General features: G+C 37.7%; 1 protein-coding gene across 1 annotated transcript in view; it reads left to right on the top strand.

Moving 5' to 3' along the window:
- The window catches only part of nbeab (neurobeachin b), a 426,194-nt gene that overhangs the window by 394,372 nt on the left and 13,372 nt on the right, over nucleotides 1-18,450 (top strand). Inside the window, 4 exon segments of the mRNA XM_046863205.1 lie at nucleotides 11,915-12,004; nucleotides 14,601-14,793; nucleotides 16,917-16,988; nucleotides 17,573-17,728. Of these exon segments, the coding sequence (XP_046719161.1) occupies nucleotides 11,915-12,004; nucleotides 14,601-14,793; nucleotides 16,917-16,988; nucleotides 17,573-17,728 (511 nt within the window).

Genomic DNA, 18,450 nt, shown 5'->3' with positions numbered 1-18,450 from the left:
ACATACTCTGTAATGTGACCACCAACTTTTATACAATTTTATATGATTGTGTTCCTGTTCTTCAGATTCCAACCATGTCCAATTGAACAAGTCCAAGCTTACTATTGTCTTAGGTTATGTCATTTATATTCTTGATCGTTCTCTTCGAACGTCCTCTTGATGCTCTTTGACTGAAAATATTACTGAATCATTTAGAATCAGGAAAATGATGGTCACATACTCAGCACTATAATCAGCATTATATGTACGTTTGTTGTGTGTTTGTTATTGTGTGTCATCCATGTCTCATCATGCAAATGTGCCCTATGTAGGGATGAGAGCAGCATTCTGACTCATGCACTTTGTATTCAGACCTCAACTCTGTTCATCAGATAACTTCATGCATACAAAACAGGCATACACACAAAACACACTCAAACAATCACATTATACTTCATATTTACTCGATTATATGTTCTATTACTGTATTCTCAAATCTGATTGGTCAGAAGGTGCTGAATAAATATCAGCAGTTATGACAGTAGAGCAGCTCGAAGGCAAATCTTAGCTTGAGATTAAGATGTTGTGGTTTTGTGGTAATTGTTGTGTCTTCCTTGTATTTCAGGTGCCCCTCATAACCTAATCCCAATTATAAACTCAGTGAAAGATGTAGAGTGATCGGCATCATGGGAAAGTTTTAAACCGGCTCCAGGTTTTTTCTTATTAACCTGAAAATAAGTTGTGTATTTTCAAGCCTGTTATCACAAAAGAGAGAGCAAGACCTAACTTGTAATGCCTATACAAATGAGTAGTTGAGGGTTAAGGGCCTTGCTCAAGGGCCCAGCACTGGAAGCATGGTGGTGCTGGGATTTGAACTCACAACCTTCCAACATTCAAACTACTGAGCTACCAGAGGTTTTGTAACATTTAAATTGAAAAAATATGATGCTCTGCAATTCAATATGGTACAAATAGTTTGCTTTTATACCGTTGGTTTTATTAAACATTTTTCTTGCACTGTAAAGGCCTGTTTGTGAAAGTATCATGCTTTCAAAGTCAGAAGACACTTAAGTAAATTGATGATTTGCTGTCTGTCTGGTCTTTTCCTGTTTTGTCTCCAGGAAGTTACAGCTCTACCTCTGCCATGTTAATCTGTATTCTATGGGACTCTCAGGAAACGCCTCGGTCTCCGTAGTGTTGTGATATGTCATATTTATGTAGCAGCAGCGGCGCTCGAGAAACAGTTTAGCGAGGAAAAATCTCCATAAAAATAATTTTACTTTTTTTTTAAATAGTAAAAGTATTGCACATCTACTAATAAGTATATACGAATAAATAATTTTTCCCAGATTTATCGTTAAGTTTTATGCCGATGTATCGATGCGAAACTTTACCATCCCTAGTAACTATAAATAGATAAAAATCATGTTATTACCCTTCATAAATACATTGTTGCTGAATTGCTATAGCTTTTAAGAAATAATATTGAGGTGTACCTTAGTGGTTAAGACATTGGACTTCTGATCAAACGGTTGTAGGTTCAAATCCCAGCACTTCCAAGTTGCCTTCGTTTGGCACTTGAGCAAGGCACTTAACCCTTATACTATTTTGGTTGTATAAATAAGATCATTCCCTCTGGATAAGGGTGTCTGTCAAATGCCACAAATGTAAATGGGAATATTTGTGGTAACAGTAACTCGTCTTTGACTCGCCTCTGGCCATAACACCACATCCTACCATTGATTCATTTCCCCTAAAAGTACATTCTGAGGATGTTTACTAGTAATTCACACCATATAAATACTGTAATTTTATCCATATTTCATGGTTATAATCTCCATAAACCTTTCAGATTTAGTATCCGTCTCTCTGAGTTTCCAATATCCAAAGCGTATGGATCAGTGTGATCAATATCCGGACCCACAGCATGAAGTTTGCGTACAGCTTAATTTTGTTAGCGGATGTGATTCGGAGACAGCAGCAGCTGGCAGGCAGAGTGTTTTTCCCTCCGCCACCCGCCTCCCCCTCTCTCTCTCTCTCTCTCTCTCTCTCTCTCTCCCCCTCATTCGCTCTCTCTTTCTCTCCTCTACGCTCCCTAGCACTCGCTCTCGCTCCCTGCGATACCCACCATCTGCTGTCTGCAAAACAAGTCATTTATATACTGTCACTTCCAGGACTGCTTTTATTTGTCAAGTGACCACTATGCAAATCACTCACTGACCAGGGGGGCTAATTATCAAACAATATGGAGAAAGCCCTGCTTTTTATCATTTCCTGCTACTTTACACACAATGACAATTATCTTTGCTCACCACAGCTCCCTTTTTCTGACTGTTCCGCCATTCTGAGTGGAACGATAGCAAAAAGTGAAGCGAGTCATTTTTTTATTATTTGTTGCATTTTCTAATTCGTTTTATTGTGATTTATATCTCTATATAACGGATAGATAGATAGATAGATAGATAGATAGATAGATAGATAGATAGATAGATAGATAGATAGATAGATAGATAGATAGATAGATAGATAGATAGATAGATAGTGAGGCTAAAAATATGAGAAAAATGTCTTGACTCCGATTTCTGGGACCTATTATGAGTGTACCTTCTTCTTCTTTTTTCGGCTTTTCTCATTAGGGGTCACCACAGTGAATCATCTGTCTCCACACCCCCCTGCCCTCTACATCTGCCTCTTTCACACCAACTACCTGCATGTCTTCCCTCACCACATCCATAAACCTCCTCTTTGGTCTTCCTCTTTTCCTCCTTCCTGGTGGCTTCATCCTCAGCATTCTCCTACTGGTATACCCCATGTCCCTCCTCTGCATGTCCAAACCACCTCCAAACAAACGTCCTACATGCGCTGTCCCTCTCATAAACTCATTTCTAATCTTGTCCATCGTCGTCACTCCCAACAAAACCATCAACATCTTCAGCTCTGCTACCTCCAGCTCCACCTCCTGTCTTGACCTATTATGAGTGTATAACAGGATTGAATAATCTGTACTCTGTGGATCTTTGTTCCATTCTCATTCACAGATACTGGAACTTATAATTATACTTATAATTATATATCAGCTATTTCTATTTTCTATATTTCTATACTCATTTGCATTAGATTATTTCGAAATAAATCTGGACCTTTCCTGTAGAATTCACTTTCTTTTGAAACTCAGGCCGGCCCTCTGATGAGTGACAGTGTTCCTGTCCTAGAGTCTGAAACCCCTCACAGACAAACACAGGTATGAACTGGATGTTGATATCTCACAGAGTCAGGCTGCGCTTTAGCTCCAGGTTATTGATTCGCTCTCTTCTGACAAGTGCGGCCAAGGCGTCAACATTAAGCACCGCAATAATGGCATTAAAATGTCACCATGTCAAATGGACGGCGATCCCTCAGGCTGCCGTCGACTCGGAATAGTACGAAATCAAACATTCGTCAGTGAGCGGCTGCAGGAACAGAGATCATAACATGAAGTTGTGGCGATATTAAAATGACAAGTACACATGGCAGCGTGTACATTTACGCATTACTAAATATCGCTTCACTCCGCTAGCATGGAGAAAATATTAGCAGACCTCCACGTGGGTGCGAGATAACTCATGTTGGTCAAACACGTGTACTGCATTATGCATTATTGATCAACAGAAACTGGACCAGAGACATGAATCTTATGAAGCTTTTATAAATATATAATTATATTTATACGAGCATGTTGCAAAGCTGCACCTTGAGTTAATGCTAATGCTGTGTTCGCTTTCGAAACATTTCTTTAAATTTTTTTTTACTTACTTAAATTGAGCCCAATTTACAGTACCTCTGTTGGCCTACATTTCAATGGAATATAAATTGACATGAGCTGTTCTTTTTCCTTTCATTAGGGAAATTCCTGACTAATTACTGCCGCTCAGTATTCTCTCAAGTATTCATTAGCCTGCAGCTCCCTGGAGCCCACGTAAAAAAAAAAAAAAAAAATATGTCTTGCATTTCAGAAAAATGGTTAGACATTCATCTTTTTTCTTTCTTAACCCTTTATTTTTTCCTAAATCAATCAAAAGCACCTATTTAATCTTTGCAATTCATATACATTTCTGATATGATTTGACTTGTAAAAATGTACACACTATTTTATTGTATTCAAAAGAAAAAAATTTTCTTACGTGTCACATATACTATACAGAACAGTGTCATTCTATCTTCGTATATCCCAGGTTGTTAGAAAGCTGTGATCTGAACACAGGGTCAGCTATTATTCACTGTCCCTCCTGGAGCAGCCCCGACCTTTGGATCTGTAACCCAGACCTTTACCTATTTCTATACAATTCAATTTAATTAAATTTAGTTTAGCACTTTAAACAACATTGTACATTGTCCCAAAGCAGATTTCAAACAGAATTAAATAATTACAAATAAGCATTTCTATGTCATATATATATATATATACGGTTGTAATGGCTATAAACACTTTTGCAGTGAACAGTTGATAACCTCAGCAATAATGGAACCATAATGAGTGGACTTTCTTCAGTGTCACTCAGATTAGAATGAGCTCCCTGTTAAGTCTGGGAGTTTTTCTTTGCCAATGTCGGCACTGGTGCACTCATTAGGAATAAACCTATATCGATGCTAATATATGATGCTAAAATTTATCTTCCAGAATAATATTGTATATAAGAATATAAGAAATCGGTATGAAATAAATTATATTACCTCAACTACTGTATATTTAGCATCTTGAATCATTTAAAAAAAAATTTACTTTTACCATCAATATTCTAATAATATATTATAATCTAGTGATTATAATAATAACTGTTGTGTTTAAACTATAATTTGCACATCATGTATTTTGTACAGACTACAACTCTAAATATAAATTTTTCTTGTTATATAAGTTTTTTTGGGATGCCACTTCTAACAAAGTCCTCATGTGATATTTTCAAAAGTGTAAAGATCAAATGATGCATAAAAAAAATTGGAGAAAAAAAATACTATGAATGCATTTGTTTGCATGTTCTCTATGACCTTAATTCACATTCAGCTATAACTACTGTGCCATTGTTTTCTCACTGTTTCCTGAATATTGGTTAGAAAACTCCAGGGTACATGACTGTGCTTTATTCTATATCGTAGTTTTTAACGTCTTCTAAAGCACAATTATTCTATGAGAGAAATGTTCCGGTGTGGTGTCACAACAGACTATGGGTTCTATAGTTTGATCCTGAATTTAGGTCTCTGTCTGTGTAGAGATTATTATGTTCTTGCTGGGTTCTCCAGTTTCTTCCCACCTACACAAAAAAGCTGTTTAATTTTTTCTGGATGTAAATATATGTTTGCATGCTGACATGATAAACTGTACCATCCAGTGTGTATTTTCTTTTTCCACCCAGTTTTTGAAGAATGGGATTAACCAGCATGACCATGCACTTACTAAAGACAAGTGAATGAATGAATTGAAGTCGTATTGCATGTTCTAAAAGTTTGTTTACATGTTTACTTTACTTAAAAATGTGCTGGATGGTGTGAATGTGTGTGTCTTTGTGAATGTGTGTGCATGGCCATTTGCAATGAACCAGTGTCCTATCTGATGTGTGTATTCTAGCCTCATGACAAGTGTTCCTGAAATACACTATCTAGCCAGTAAGGTTTGTGGACCCCTGAGCATCAGGAAGCTCTATTTCTTCCCAATCTGGTTGCTTTAGTTAGAATTACTCAGTTGTACAGAACATCTTTGTAAATTCTAGCAATATAATAACCATTCAGGAGAACTAAAAGGTAAGGCATTCAACTCTGGATCAGAAGGTCACAAGTTCAAATCCCAGCACTATCAAAATGTCTCTGCTGTAAGTCGCTCTGGATAAAGGCATCTCTCAAATGCAGTAAATGTAATGATAAGAGACATGCTATGTTACAGTTGGAGGGGAAGAACTGGCCTGCACAAAGCTCCAAATCTCAGCCTCACTTAACACTTTTGAATGCAGACCCCAGACCTCTTTGTCTGATCTTACAAATGCTCTGGTAGTAACTGGTCTCCTCAGTTCTCAGATGTATACAGACAGAAAATATTATGAACATTATGTTTCCTGTTTCGACTTTTATTTAGACCTTTTGCAGCCATCAAATTCCGAAATATAGATTTCATTTGCTGTTTTAAATATTTATTTTCCTAACTTTTTTGGAATTGTGATTGTATCAGAAGCATACACTTTATTTCTGATCAGATCATCCCGGATCCACAGCCTATCCGAGGAACATTGAAAATAAAGAGAAAATAGACCATGAATGGGATGCCAATCTATTACGGGGAACCTTGGCCATGTTCATTCATGCCTTGGGGGCAATTTAGTCACCAATCCAACTATTTTATTTGTTTTCGTGAGGTCAGAAGAATCCAGAGAACCCAAAGGAAACCCACATGGATGTTGGAGAACATGCAAAAGTCAACAGAAACAGTAACCCAAGCTCAAGATTGAACCTGGAAACCTGTAGCTCTGAGGCTCCAGCACTAACCGCTGCACCATCATACCATCTCCTGCCGAATGTTTTATATATTGTATATGTAGAATGTAAATATATGATGATCTAGAAGTTTAGTACATTCGATTCAAACGGAACATGAGATTTATTTATTTTTTATTCCAGAACTAAATGTTTTACAGGAAAATTGTTCTATAATTGGTGCTTATTCTCAGAAATGGTTTAAAATAGCATGTGATTCGAGACACAGGTATGGTAGTTATAGAGCCTACATGTGGAATCCATCTCGCTTACATATATTTTAAAAGTGAGTCAGGATAAAAGTGTAGCTTCAGGGTATGCAGTCGTCTGCATGAAGTAAGAGGTCTCTGAAAGATGCCAACAAACAGCAGCTTAAAGTGGATTAATGTAATTAACTGCTAGTGAAGGGTTCCAGATTTTCATTGGTGATTGGGCCTGTTTTTATTCCTTTAAAGGTGTGATGATCAGAATATTGGCATGTCGGATGGTCCAAAGGGATGTGTCCCACAGATAACCTCAGCTGCTGCTGAGATGATGTCGAGGAGTCAGACAGCCTGGAGAAGGAAGAGTTTCCCATCGTGTTAAATTGCAAGCTTGAACCCAGAAAACATCTGCTTCTTTTCAGGATAATTGGCATATTTGGCACAATTTTCCTTGACATTGATCTCATTGTTACTACAGTTATTCACACGTGGATATTTTATCATTGGTGCTTTCTCCCAAAGAAAGAGAAGAAAAGAAAAAAAAACTTGGTGTAGATGTTTTTCATTGCTCTCAATTTCTGGGTCATGATTGCTAGCGATTCTGAATGTGACTCTTTGCAAAAATTCCTGTCTCTGTTTTTCTCTCCATCCTCATGACTGCGCTGTCTGGCAGGAACACAGTGATGTGTTCCACATGGCTGCCTGTTTCTCAGATCTTTGGATCAGATTACTTTATTCGAGCAGACGTCATGACCCCTGTTCCTGAGCCTAACCTAAAATAGCTATAATGCGAGTCGGTTGTTACTTGATGGACTGCGGTGTAAAGCGGCGGTGACTGACGTTTAATGGTTGCCAAATGTGTTCGAGGCGGCTCTGGCAACGTTCGCAAAGGAGTCCAGTGGTGCAGAGGTCAGACCTGTGATGAAGCATGATGAAAAATTGTATAGCCATGTTGGAATGATGTGACCAAGTTTGGGTAATTTTGCATACTTTTTTGAGCAGGTAGTATCATCGGCTTTTAGCATCGGGTTTGTAACCCGTTATTGCTGAAAGTTTATCTAAAGGATCATACAGATGGCTGATAATATAATGAAATGCAGATGACAGTAATAACATGCATAAGACGTTCTTGTTTTGGCTGTCTCATCTGATATCTCACCCAGCATTTGTGTATGGTTTAACCAATTCCACTAAAATATGGCTAGAAATTGGCTAGAAATAGAACAAATAAGATTTTTGTTTTTTCTCACATGACATACATTTGTACTGTAAAGTCATTACAGAACAGTTTACACTTTGTGATTTCTCTGTAACATAATGTTTTAGTCAAATCAACTTCAAGAAGAGAATTTAAAAGAAAGTTGAGACGATTGCGGCTTTTGAGGACAAAATTAAAGCAAGTGTAGAATAAAAGGATGATGTCATCCTGGTAGGGAAATTTGACAAGTTGAGTGGTATAAATATAATAAAAAGCTGTTAGAAATTTTGGTTTAAAAAAGTTCTGGGTGGTAAAACTTTACCATCACACCCTTCCACATACCATTATGCTCATTGCGTTTGATCCTTTGACACAGCTTGTCACTGTTTACAGGAAAACATGATGCAAGATAAAGGGAAAAATATTGTTTGACATAATGGTTAGCCTCAAAATAACAAAATCAATCAATAAACATTATTTAAACAAAAAACGAATGCATCTAGAAATGTCAAATTATAGCACACAACACGATAGCACTGTGAGAACTACATTACATTCTTAGCAATATTTCATAATTACTATTACTAACATATAACTTCTAGAATATTCCACTATCAGTGTAGCATTAAATACGATTACTTGAACATTGCCTACGTTACAGAAATCCCGACTGCCATTTTTCTCTTTTTGTTCACCTGCCACATTTGACTTATATTCCTGGTCTGGAATTCTGACAGACGCATGACACTATACATCGGTTATTGATAGCGTGTGCTACAGGAGCGTGTGGCCGTGTCAGTGTACGCATGTGCCACCATGTTCGCTAGTGTTGACAGACACCTACAAGACCCCCGGTGGCTGATGGAAAAGTCCCATCTATCAGCTCTCGCCATGTGAAGCCTCCCTCTCAGTCTAGCTGAACAGCTCACACTCCGCGTGCCATGTCAACATAAACCGATACTTGTAGGTTACATCTCGACGTCCTCCGCATCGACACCGATCCATTTGTCACTTCCTGCTTCGACTTGCTACAGTGCTACATGGATAATCCATCTTTGCATCCATCATGATAGAGTTTGGAGACTTTTTTGGAGATTTTGTACTGTGTGTAAAAGGCTTCATACTTATTGTCGTATATATTTAACGCTCAGCACTGATTCTGCACCATCAGATACATAAAGACCATCTCCATGTCAATAATAAGCTTTTTTAAAATGATCAATAAATATATTTTCTGTGTTTGTTTGGAAAATGTAAAATTATAGTCTGTCCAAAAAAAAACTGTAGTCAGCAATAACTTTTTTTGACAGATATCACACCCCATGTGGCGCTGGTACATTTATTTCTGGCTGCAAAACGTACGTCTGGGGACCACATGAAAAACTTGATGCTATTTATGAAGCCTATATTCATAAATCAAAGAAACTGTGTATAGAGTTCTGAAGCATTGTAAGCTTTACATTATATGGACACATGACCATAACATTTGTATGTGCATTTTTGCATTTAATGCATTTCATTACAGGTCCCATGCTAGAATATACTCGTATCCTTTCGAACTTTATACGAGGGCTTATTTACAGAGACCACAAATTGTTGGAAGCCTGGGAAATTAGAGAATATATCAAATATGAAACTTTAGCATGGAAATATTTCCGTCATTATTGTAGAACGTGATTGTTTAGGTTTGCCATCTGTTCATAATTTAAAATGAAAATTTAACGTTCCAATAAATTTGTTTTAGAAATCTGGACATTATTACCAATTTTTTATGCCTAGTTACTTTTCACCACCCTGTATATAGATAGATAGATAGATAGATAGATAGATAGATAGATAGATAGATAGATAGATAGATAGATAGATAGATAGATAGATAGATAGATAGATAGATAGATAGATAGATAGATAGACATAAAGACTGACAGACAGACAGATATACAAACAAACAAAATAAACAAATAGACAGACAGACAGACAGACAGACATATAGATAGATAGATAGATAGATAGATAGATAGATAGATAGATAGATAGATAGATAGATAGATAGATAGATAGATAGATGGATGGATGGATGGATGGATATATGTATGGATATATGTATGTATGTATTTTTTTTGTACATGTACTTATGTATTAACAAAAGTATTTGGACACCTGACTTTTTTCAGCCATATGTGGTCTTCCAGCAGAATAATTGTAAGTGAGGATGACAGTGAGTTCAAAAATTAATTTACATATGACAATAGCATGATAAGGCAATTCGTATACAATAATACAGATACACTATATGGATAAAAGTTTGACACATGACTGTAAGATTGGTATGTGTTTTTTGAACATTATGTTCCACATTCAGCCACTATTTGCTTTTATAATAGCTTTCACTCCTCTGGGAAGATTTTCCACTAGATTTTGGAGTGCACTTGTGGAAATTTGTGCTCAATCTGCAGGCCAATGAGGATCTTCCAAAGAAATCCTATACAGTTGTCTACTGCCAGCTTTGTGCTAATAGATTCTTATCATAAGTAATCATCTTATTGTATTTTATAATGCTTAACTCTTCTTATACTTTTCTTATCATATAATCTTATCTTATTTTACCTTATCTTTTCTTCTTGCTACCTCAAGTTTTTACATTTTAAAGTTTTTGTGTCGTGTGCACAAGATATATATATATATATATATTACACAATGCAATATTGTACCTCACGTACAGGTGCTTTATCCTGCGGTATCTGATTACATTTTATTACATTATTTTATGTCAACATTTGTACTTATTGTATCTTATTGTTTCTTCTTATCTTATCACACCCACTTGTAGCTTACTGTATACTTTCTTGCCTTAATGTAGTTTATCATATCTCAGCTTATCATATAACATCTCATCTCCTCTCATCCTTTTTTGTTTTGTCTTGTCTGATCTTATTTCATTGTATTTCATCATACTACATAATTAACATTATTTTTGCTTACCTAAATGCCAGTGATCTTTTATGTAATTTAATTTTATTATCTTATCTTATTTTATTCTATTTCATTCTATCTCATCTATCTCATCTCATCTCATCTCATCTCATCTCATCTCATCTCATCTCATTGTACCATACATATTTGTTGCCTTATTGGAGTTTACATATATAACAGTCATATCATTTTACCTTGTCCTGTCTAATTTTATCTTATCAATTAGCATAACTAATAAACATATTGCATTTTATTGTGTCTTATCTTATCTTATCTTATTTTATCTTATGGAAGTTTTTTATATCTCATATCTTAACATTCAGTTCCTCCAATCCTATTTTATTGTATCTTACTTTATCCTTTCTCACTGTATCGTAGTTGATCATATCTCATTATACCATAAAATTCATAGCAAATCATAATATCCACGTCATTCTATCTTATCTTATCTTATCTTATCTTATCTTATCTTATCTTATCTTATCTTATCTTATCTTATCTTATCTTATTAGTGTGCTCTGTGTGTGTGTCTGTGTGTGTTTCTTTTCCATCTTTTGTCTTTGGCACAATAACATATGAGCGTGGGCCATGGCGCAGTGCAGGCAGTGTGTGTCAGGCCAGGTTAGCGTCTGTTGGGTCTGCCTCTAAAACAGGCACGGCTAACTCAAGCGTGTTAATAGGAAAAGGCTTGTCTCTTCTATACTAACACTTGGATGACTCTGCAGACTTGAAAGGTGTGTGTGTGTGTGTGTGTGTGTGTGTGTGTGTGTGTGTGTGTGTGTAGGGGGGTTGAAGGAGACTGGAAGGGAAGGGTGGCATGACATTGGAGGACTAAGAACACAGAGACACACATGCACACATACACACACTTTGCTCTTATCTTTCTTTTTAAGCAAAGGCTGAGATGGGGATTTGCTTGCATTGTCAACTCATTTGATGCCGATTGATAGTGACATTCCTCCCCCTCTCGTTCTCTCTTCCTCTCTGCCTCTTTCTTCCTCTCTCTCTCTCTCTCTCTCTCTCTCTATCCTTTGTCCTTTCTTTCTCTATTTCTTCACTGCAGGCCATAGAGGCACAGATCCAGAGCATTGGACAGACGCCATCTCAGTTGCTCATCGAGCCCCATCCTCCTCGCAGCTCCGCCATGCACCTGGTGAGCGCACCATGTGTGTGTGTGTGTGTGTGTGTGTGTGTGTGTGTGCTGTATGTGTAAGTGTGTGTATAGAGTATTCATGCTCATCTCCTTTCTAGTGTCTGTGTATATGTACATGTTCTCTCCGGGGCTCAGCCTGCACTGCCACAGCTATTACTCTAGACGAGGGCAGTCACGTCTGACCTTCACGGTGCACACCGGCGCTGTTTTTCACGCCCGTATGCGCGCGGCTTTAATGAGCACATCTTCATCCTGAGTAATGTGCACCACGCTCGCGCAGTGTGTCACGATGCTAATCTGCTCACTGGAGACTGCAGAGCTGAGGTACAGATGTGCTGATGGGAAAAGCGAACTCAGCTAGTCATTGGCTCGTACAGGAGTACAGTACGCACACAATCACACGCATGCGCACACGCACACAATCTTGACATACTTTTCAAAGCACAAAGCTTCATCCAAACAACAGGGTTCTGCTATAGACAGTGTGACGAGAGAACAGCGATCTCTACTGGTAATCACCTTATTTTCCTGACTGCTGAGGGAAAATAAAAATGAGACGTCTGTAACACACAAGCAACACATATTTTTAACTTAAATTTAAGTAATGAAATTTTACAATATTGCCACATGTCACCAATGCCCTCCAAGTGCCCTGCCCTGAAACGGTTAATGAGCCCACATGTCAGGGTCTAAACTGACAGAAATCAGTCTACATAAAATCAGAAAATAAAAAGTCTGCAACAAAATGAAAAACTAGCAAAAGTGGATTATAATGCAGACAGAGGAAAATCTTCATGGAATGTCAAGGTGCAGGTTTTATTCCCATGTGCACAAGAGCATTGGACAAACTGTAATCAGGTTCTTACCTGCTGTTAAGCTGCAAACAGAGACACAGGAGTACATCATCATAATTATCAAGGAGGATGGTGAAGAATTCTTTGTTCTTTGTTACAGACAGACAGACAAACAGACAAACAGACAGACAGACAGACACATTCTGGACTTATAAATGTCTGTCTGTCTGACTGTGTGACTGTTTAACAGAAAAATAGACAAATAGACAAATAGACAGACAAACCGACAGACAGACAGACAGACAGACAGACAGACAGACAGACAGACAGACAGACAGACAGACAGACAGATAGATAGATAGATAGATAGATAGATAGATAGATAGATAGATAGATAGATAGATAGATAGATAGATAGATAGATAGATAGATATAAACACTCCCTCTGGACATATAAATAAATATACATTTAAACGCCAGGCACATATACAGACACACAGATAGATAGATAAGTATTCTGTTTGTCTGTTATTAATGCATTGATAGACAAACAAACAGAATGAACACATGGGTAGATTAATAGACAGACAGACAAACAGACAGACAGACAGACAGATATATAGATTCTCAATAACTGACTTTATTTCCAAAAGTTTGGCATTACTCTGTATTTTTGTCTGTTACAGTTCTGCTTTTGTTTAATTTTTGTTTTTGTCAACCTCTGAAACAGTGCATTTGAGTGCCTCTGTAACTGTTTATTCCATGTTAGAGCTGTTGCACTGAGACCTGGGTCTTACATCCACATCATCATTTATTACAAATAAATATATATCGTTTTTACAGATTAATTTGTTCATTTATATACCAGATTTTCCACTTCAGCCAGGAGTGAGTGACTGACTAAGGAAAAAGTCTTGAAAACTGCTTAGAGAATAAAATGTCCTTTTTCATACAGTGTCACTTTTCAAGCACAGATTTACTACAAATTAAAAAAAATTTAAATCAGTATTTATTATGAATAATCAGAACACACAGTATGGGTAATTCATACTGTAAGAGTATATTTTATATACGCTCATACATATGTATTGTTTAGTGTTAAACATTCCTTTTTAGACTCAGGGTCATTTGAGTCATTGCTCCTAAGTGATCTTAATATATATGTTATCTGTGGCGACATTCTTTTAAAAAGTGGCATACGAATGTAAGTGAACTGAATTGTGAATAAGTGCATCTACATCTACTAACACAGCTGTATTATTAAAACGTCCTGCTGTAACATCTTGAAGTTTTATTGAAAATCGTTTCTGTTCTGAACTTTGACCTGTACCTAGTGCATAATATACTTTCTTAAGCAAACGCACACACTTCCCCCAAACCCCAGTGAGACCTCTTAACTGAGCCTTGTCTCAGTTTCAGCAGATGGAACCTGACCACTAAGGATTGAGAAGTGGGGAGTGTGTATGCAAAATGTATTTAATGTACTCTGGGCTATATTTCATCCAATATTTCATACACCACAGTGCTGTTGATTTCTTGTATCTGAATAGTCAAATATAATTTCTATAACAGCAATAGCAGGGGTTCATGTTTATTCTGCATTTTCAAAAGGAGTCTCCAGTACAGTCAGCTGTAAAGTTTTCAGGGCAGGGGACTTTGTCTTTGCCTGGGCAACTTTTCCTTTTTTCCACTCTACCCTCGTAGGTTAACCAATACCCTCCTACTAATTTCCTCTCTCCATCCCTCTGTTTTCCTCCCCATGCTCCCTCTTCCCTCTCCTTCACGCTCTGTCTCTTCATCAGTGTTTCCTTCCACAGAGTCCACTCATGTTTAAGGAGCAGATGCAGCAAGATGTCATCATGGTGCTAAAGTTTCCCTCTAACTCGCCGGTCACCCACGTGGCTGCCAACACGCTGCCGCACCTGGCAATGCCTGCCGTCGTCACGGTGACCTGCAGCCGCCTGTTCGCTGTCAATCGCTGGCACAACACAGTGGGTGAGTGAAGCGACTGGCTTGAGTGTGACAGACGTTGCTGCCTATGACTTACTGTGGTTTGGTGATTCCTATTAAGTTCTGAGTTTTGGCATTTGTGATCAGTGGCAGCTACTTGTACAGGTAGCTTCTGTGTCTTGAAGTTATTTATATAATTTATATCAAGTTATTATATATGCTGTGGTGACTAAGTAAGTGTAACTAAGTAAGTGTAATTCATTACTGTACTTTGTCACGTATCTGTACTTTACTGAAGTATTTCCATTTGGCGAGACGTTTACTTTAACTTCACTACAATTACTACAAATATCGTAATTTTTACTCAACTACAATTCGTTAAATTGATGAGTGGATAAAAACATAACTGGTCAAACACGCAAACACCAATCGGGGCAGAGCATGCACTCTGTTTTAAACGTTTTGATTGCAACTTGGTGGTATCTACTTATAACCAACATACAGTTATAACATTTTGAGACTTGTGAAAGTGAAAGTTTAAAGGGACACTTTTACTTTTACTGGAGTCATATTTTACCTTCTGTATCTCTACTTTTTTGTACTTCTTCCACCACTGTTACTATATAATGCAAACCTGTGAATTTATTCATAAAAGAGTTGTTTTGGGAGCAAAGGACGATAAAAATATAGGAATCTTAAAATATAAAAATTTTGAAGCGATTCTGAAGAAATTCTGCTCCTAGGGTTCTGGAAGACATAGCATTCTGGAAGTATATGATTCTGGTGGACATAGAGCATATGGTTCTGAAGTTCTAGAAGCAAGGAATATACAGTATAGGACACTGGAAAAAGGGGCCCTGAGACTATTAACACAGAATGCAGGGCTCTAATGGAGGAGGCATAGGTCCTTAGGAACAAAGAGTTCTCCAAAATTATGCGACTTGGGAATTTGGGAACATTTAAAATGATGCCATATGCCCTTTTCAGTATCGACTTACATTTATCACATTAATACAACTGAGCAGCTATGGGTTTAATTCACAGCTAAGGTCATGGCAGTTTGGTGTGGATGGGATTTGAACTAAACGACCTTCGGATCCAAAGTCCAATGCCTTTACCAATATTACCTCCCCATGAACATGTGAACTTGAAAAGTTTTTTGTGAAAATTAAAAATATCACTCTGGAATTTAGGCTGCTAAAAACAATAGACTAAATGTTTACAAAACAGCTGATACTCAATAATTTAAAATGATACGTACAGTATATATATATATAAAACATTGTGAATATAAGGTTTTGGGAGTAGGGGAACCTAGGGACATAACATCCTGAAAACAAAGAGCATAGTAATCATAGGGCTCTGGGAACACATGGTTCTGGGAATACTGGACCCTAAAACATTTAACTCTGGATAAATTGGACTCTTAAAGCACAGGACCCTGTGAATATTATTTTTTAGGGACCCTGAATTATTCATCCTCCAAGAATTAAATAGGGGAATATTGGGGTCTGGGAACATTCTGTGAACACAGCAAATTAGAAGGTTTGTGAAGCTTTTTGTTGTGAAAAGGCCCTAAATAAATAACGTAATTTTCTGAGCACTACTCCTTATTCATAATTAGATAAATGCATATATAAATGGCCCCTGATACTTGTTCCTAAATAAAAACACAACAAAACACATCCCTTGTCACCTCCACCACCCGGTTCCCCTTTTGGCCATGTGTGCCCAGCATTACCACCTAGACCATTGACAGGAACTTGCCTCACCTGCAAGTCAGAGGTCATATGCATGCCAAATTAGCCAATCCTGGCCTTCCTGCTGTCAGTACTGTGATGTCAGAAGTAGAGGCAGTGGCTTGGTGCTGCTAATGGCCACAGCTGCACAGCATAACCACCGGAACAAGGCCACCAGACCTTCTGTGTATGTTTTTGCTGGTGCAAAATGGCCGCCTCTGGCCTCAGGCCTGCCTCAGGGGTTGAACAGTCTCGGGCCTGCCTCATGCTTAACAGAGAGAAATCAATAACGCCCCCTTCAAAGCCCCCTCGGTAGGGACATAGGGGTCACAGAGCAGCATGGGATCGGTATATGTGGGGTGTGACTATAGTGACTGTGTGTGTGTGTGTGTGTGTGTGTGTGTGTGTGTGTGTGTGTGTGTCTCACAGGTCTACGGGGTGCTCCAGGATACTCATTAGAGCAGGCCCATCACCTCCCTATCGAAATGGACTCTGTGATTGGTGAGTATAAATAATATAAATGCAAATTTTTTAATACATTTAATTGGGTTCAGTAGAGTCAGATTAAAAGATTTCTTTTATACACTGTTTATATTCCTGATATGTAAATGAGGCCACCTAAAAGTAATGGTAGTCTTGTCATTGTATAAAACAGTGCACAAACAATTAATCTCAATAATAATTATTATTATTAATTTGAATATGTAAATAAGATTAAAAAAAAATATATGTATTTTTTTTTTTCTCCAAATCCAATTGTAAAAAAATATTGGCACCCAATGTTTTATCTTTCGATTCTTTTCTGACCCTCCTGGTATATAATTGTGAGACATTATCATCACTGTAGGAAAAACCATATAGCGTTCTCAATCCTGTAGTATTTTTTAATAATAATCTGTTATTAAAAAGATATTTAAAACCCTGAAGATTTACTTTCATGTATTCATTCATCCAATAATTTAATCCTGTATTTGTTTTCTTCAGGAATCCATTATTTTTGATAATTCGTTTTTTTTCTCAGAGGCAGAAATCTGAATTATTGACCATTCCTATCACTCTGCTGTTATGTCTTTATTACATTCTAGCCAACAACACAGGGATAAACAAGAGACAGATCACAGATTTGGTGGACCAGAGCATCCAGATCAACTCGCAGTGTTTCGTGGTAACAGCGGACAATCGCTATGTTCTGGTGTGCGGTTTCTGGGACAAGAGTTTCCGTGTTTACTCCTCAGAAACTGGTAGATACACAAATGTGCACATGAATGTGTACAGTGTTCTTTCCTCTATTTTAATTTCAGTGATTAAAGCCATACTCTAATTTGAAATATTTTTTTTATGTTTCCTGTTTGTTTTTTTGTTTTTTTTTGCTGTTACTAATGCATCTTAAAACTGCATAAGTAACCCTCACCAATCCTTCTAAATTTTAACCTCTCTTACCCTAAAACCAACCCTAATCCTCAACCACTCTAACCCTAATCCTACCCCAACCCTAACCACAATCCTAAACCTTCCTCCAACCCCAACCCTCCTAACCCAACCCCGTCCCTCCTAACCCCAACACTAACCCTTACTACCAAAAAGCCTTACCTCTAACCCTAACCACAATCTTTCTAATCACAATCCTAACCTCCCCAACCCTCAACCACTCTAACCCTAACCTCCTAACCCTACCCCAACCCTAATCACAATCCTAACCTCCCCAACCCTCAACCACTCTAACCCTAACCCTCCTAACCCTACCCCAACCCTAATTACAATCCTAACCTCCCCAACCCTCAACCACTCTAACCCTAACCCTCCTAACCCTACCCCAACACTAACCCTTTCCACCAAAAACCCTTAAACTATAACCCTAACCACAATCCTAACTCTCCCAACCTCAACCACTCCAACCCAATCGCTCCTATACCCCAACACTAACCCTTACTACCAAAAACCCTTACCTCTAACCTTAACCACA

The sequence above is a fragment of the Silurus meridionalis genome, chromosome 12 (assembly GCF_014805685.1).
Source record: "Silurus meridionalis isolate SWU-2019-XX chromosome 12, ASM1480568v1, whole genome shotgun sequence".
NCBI lineage: Eukaryota > Metazoa > Chordata > Actinopteri > Siluriformes > Siluridae > Silurus > Silurus meridionalis.
This window is presented reverse-complemented; position numbering and strand designations above follow the sequence as displayed.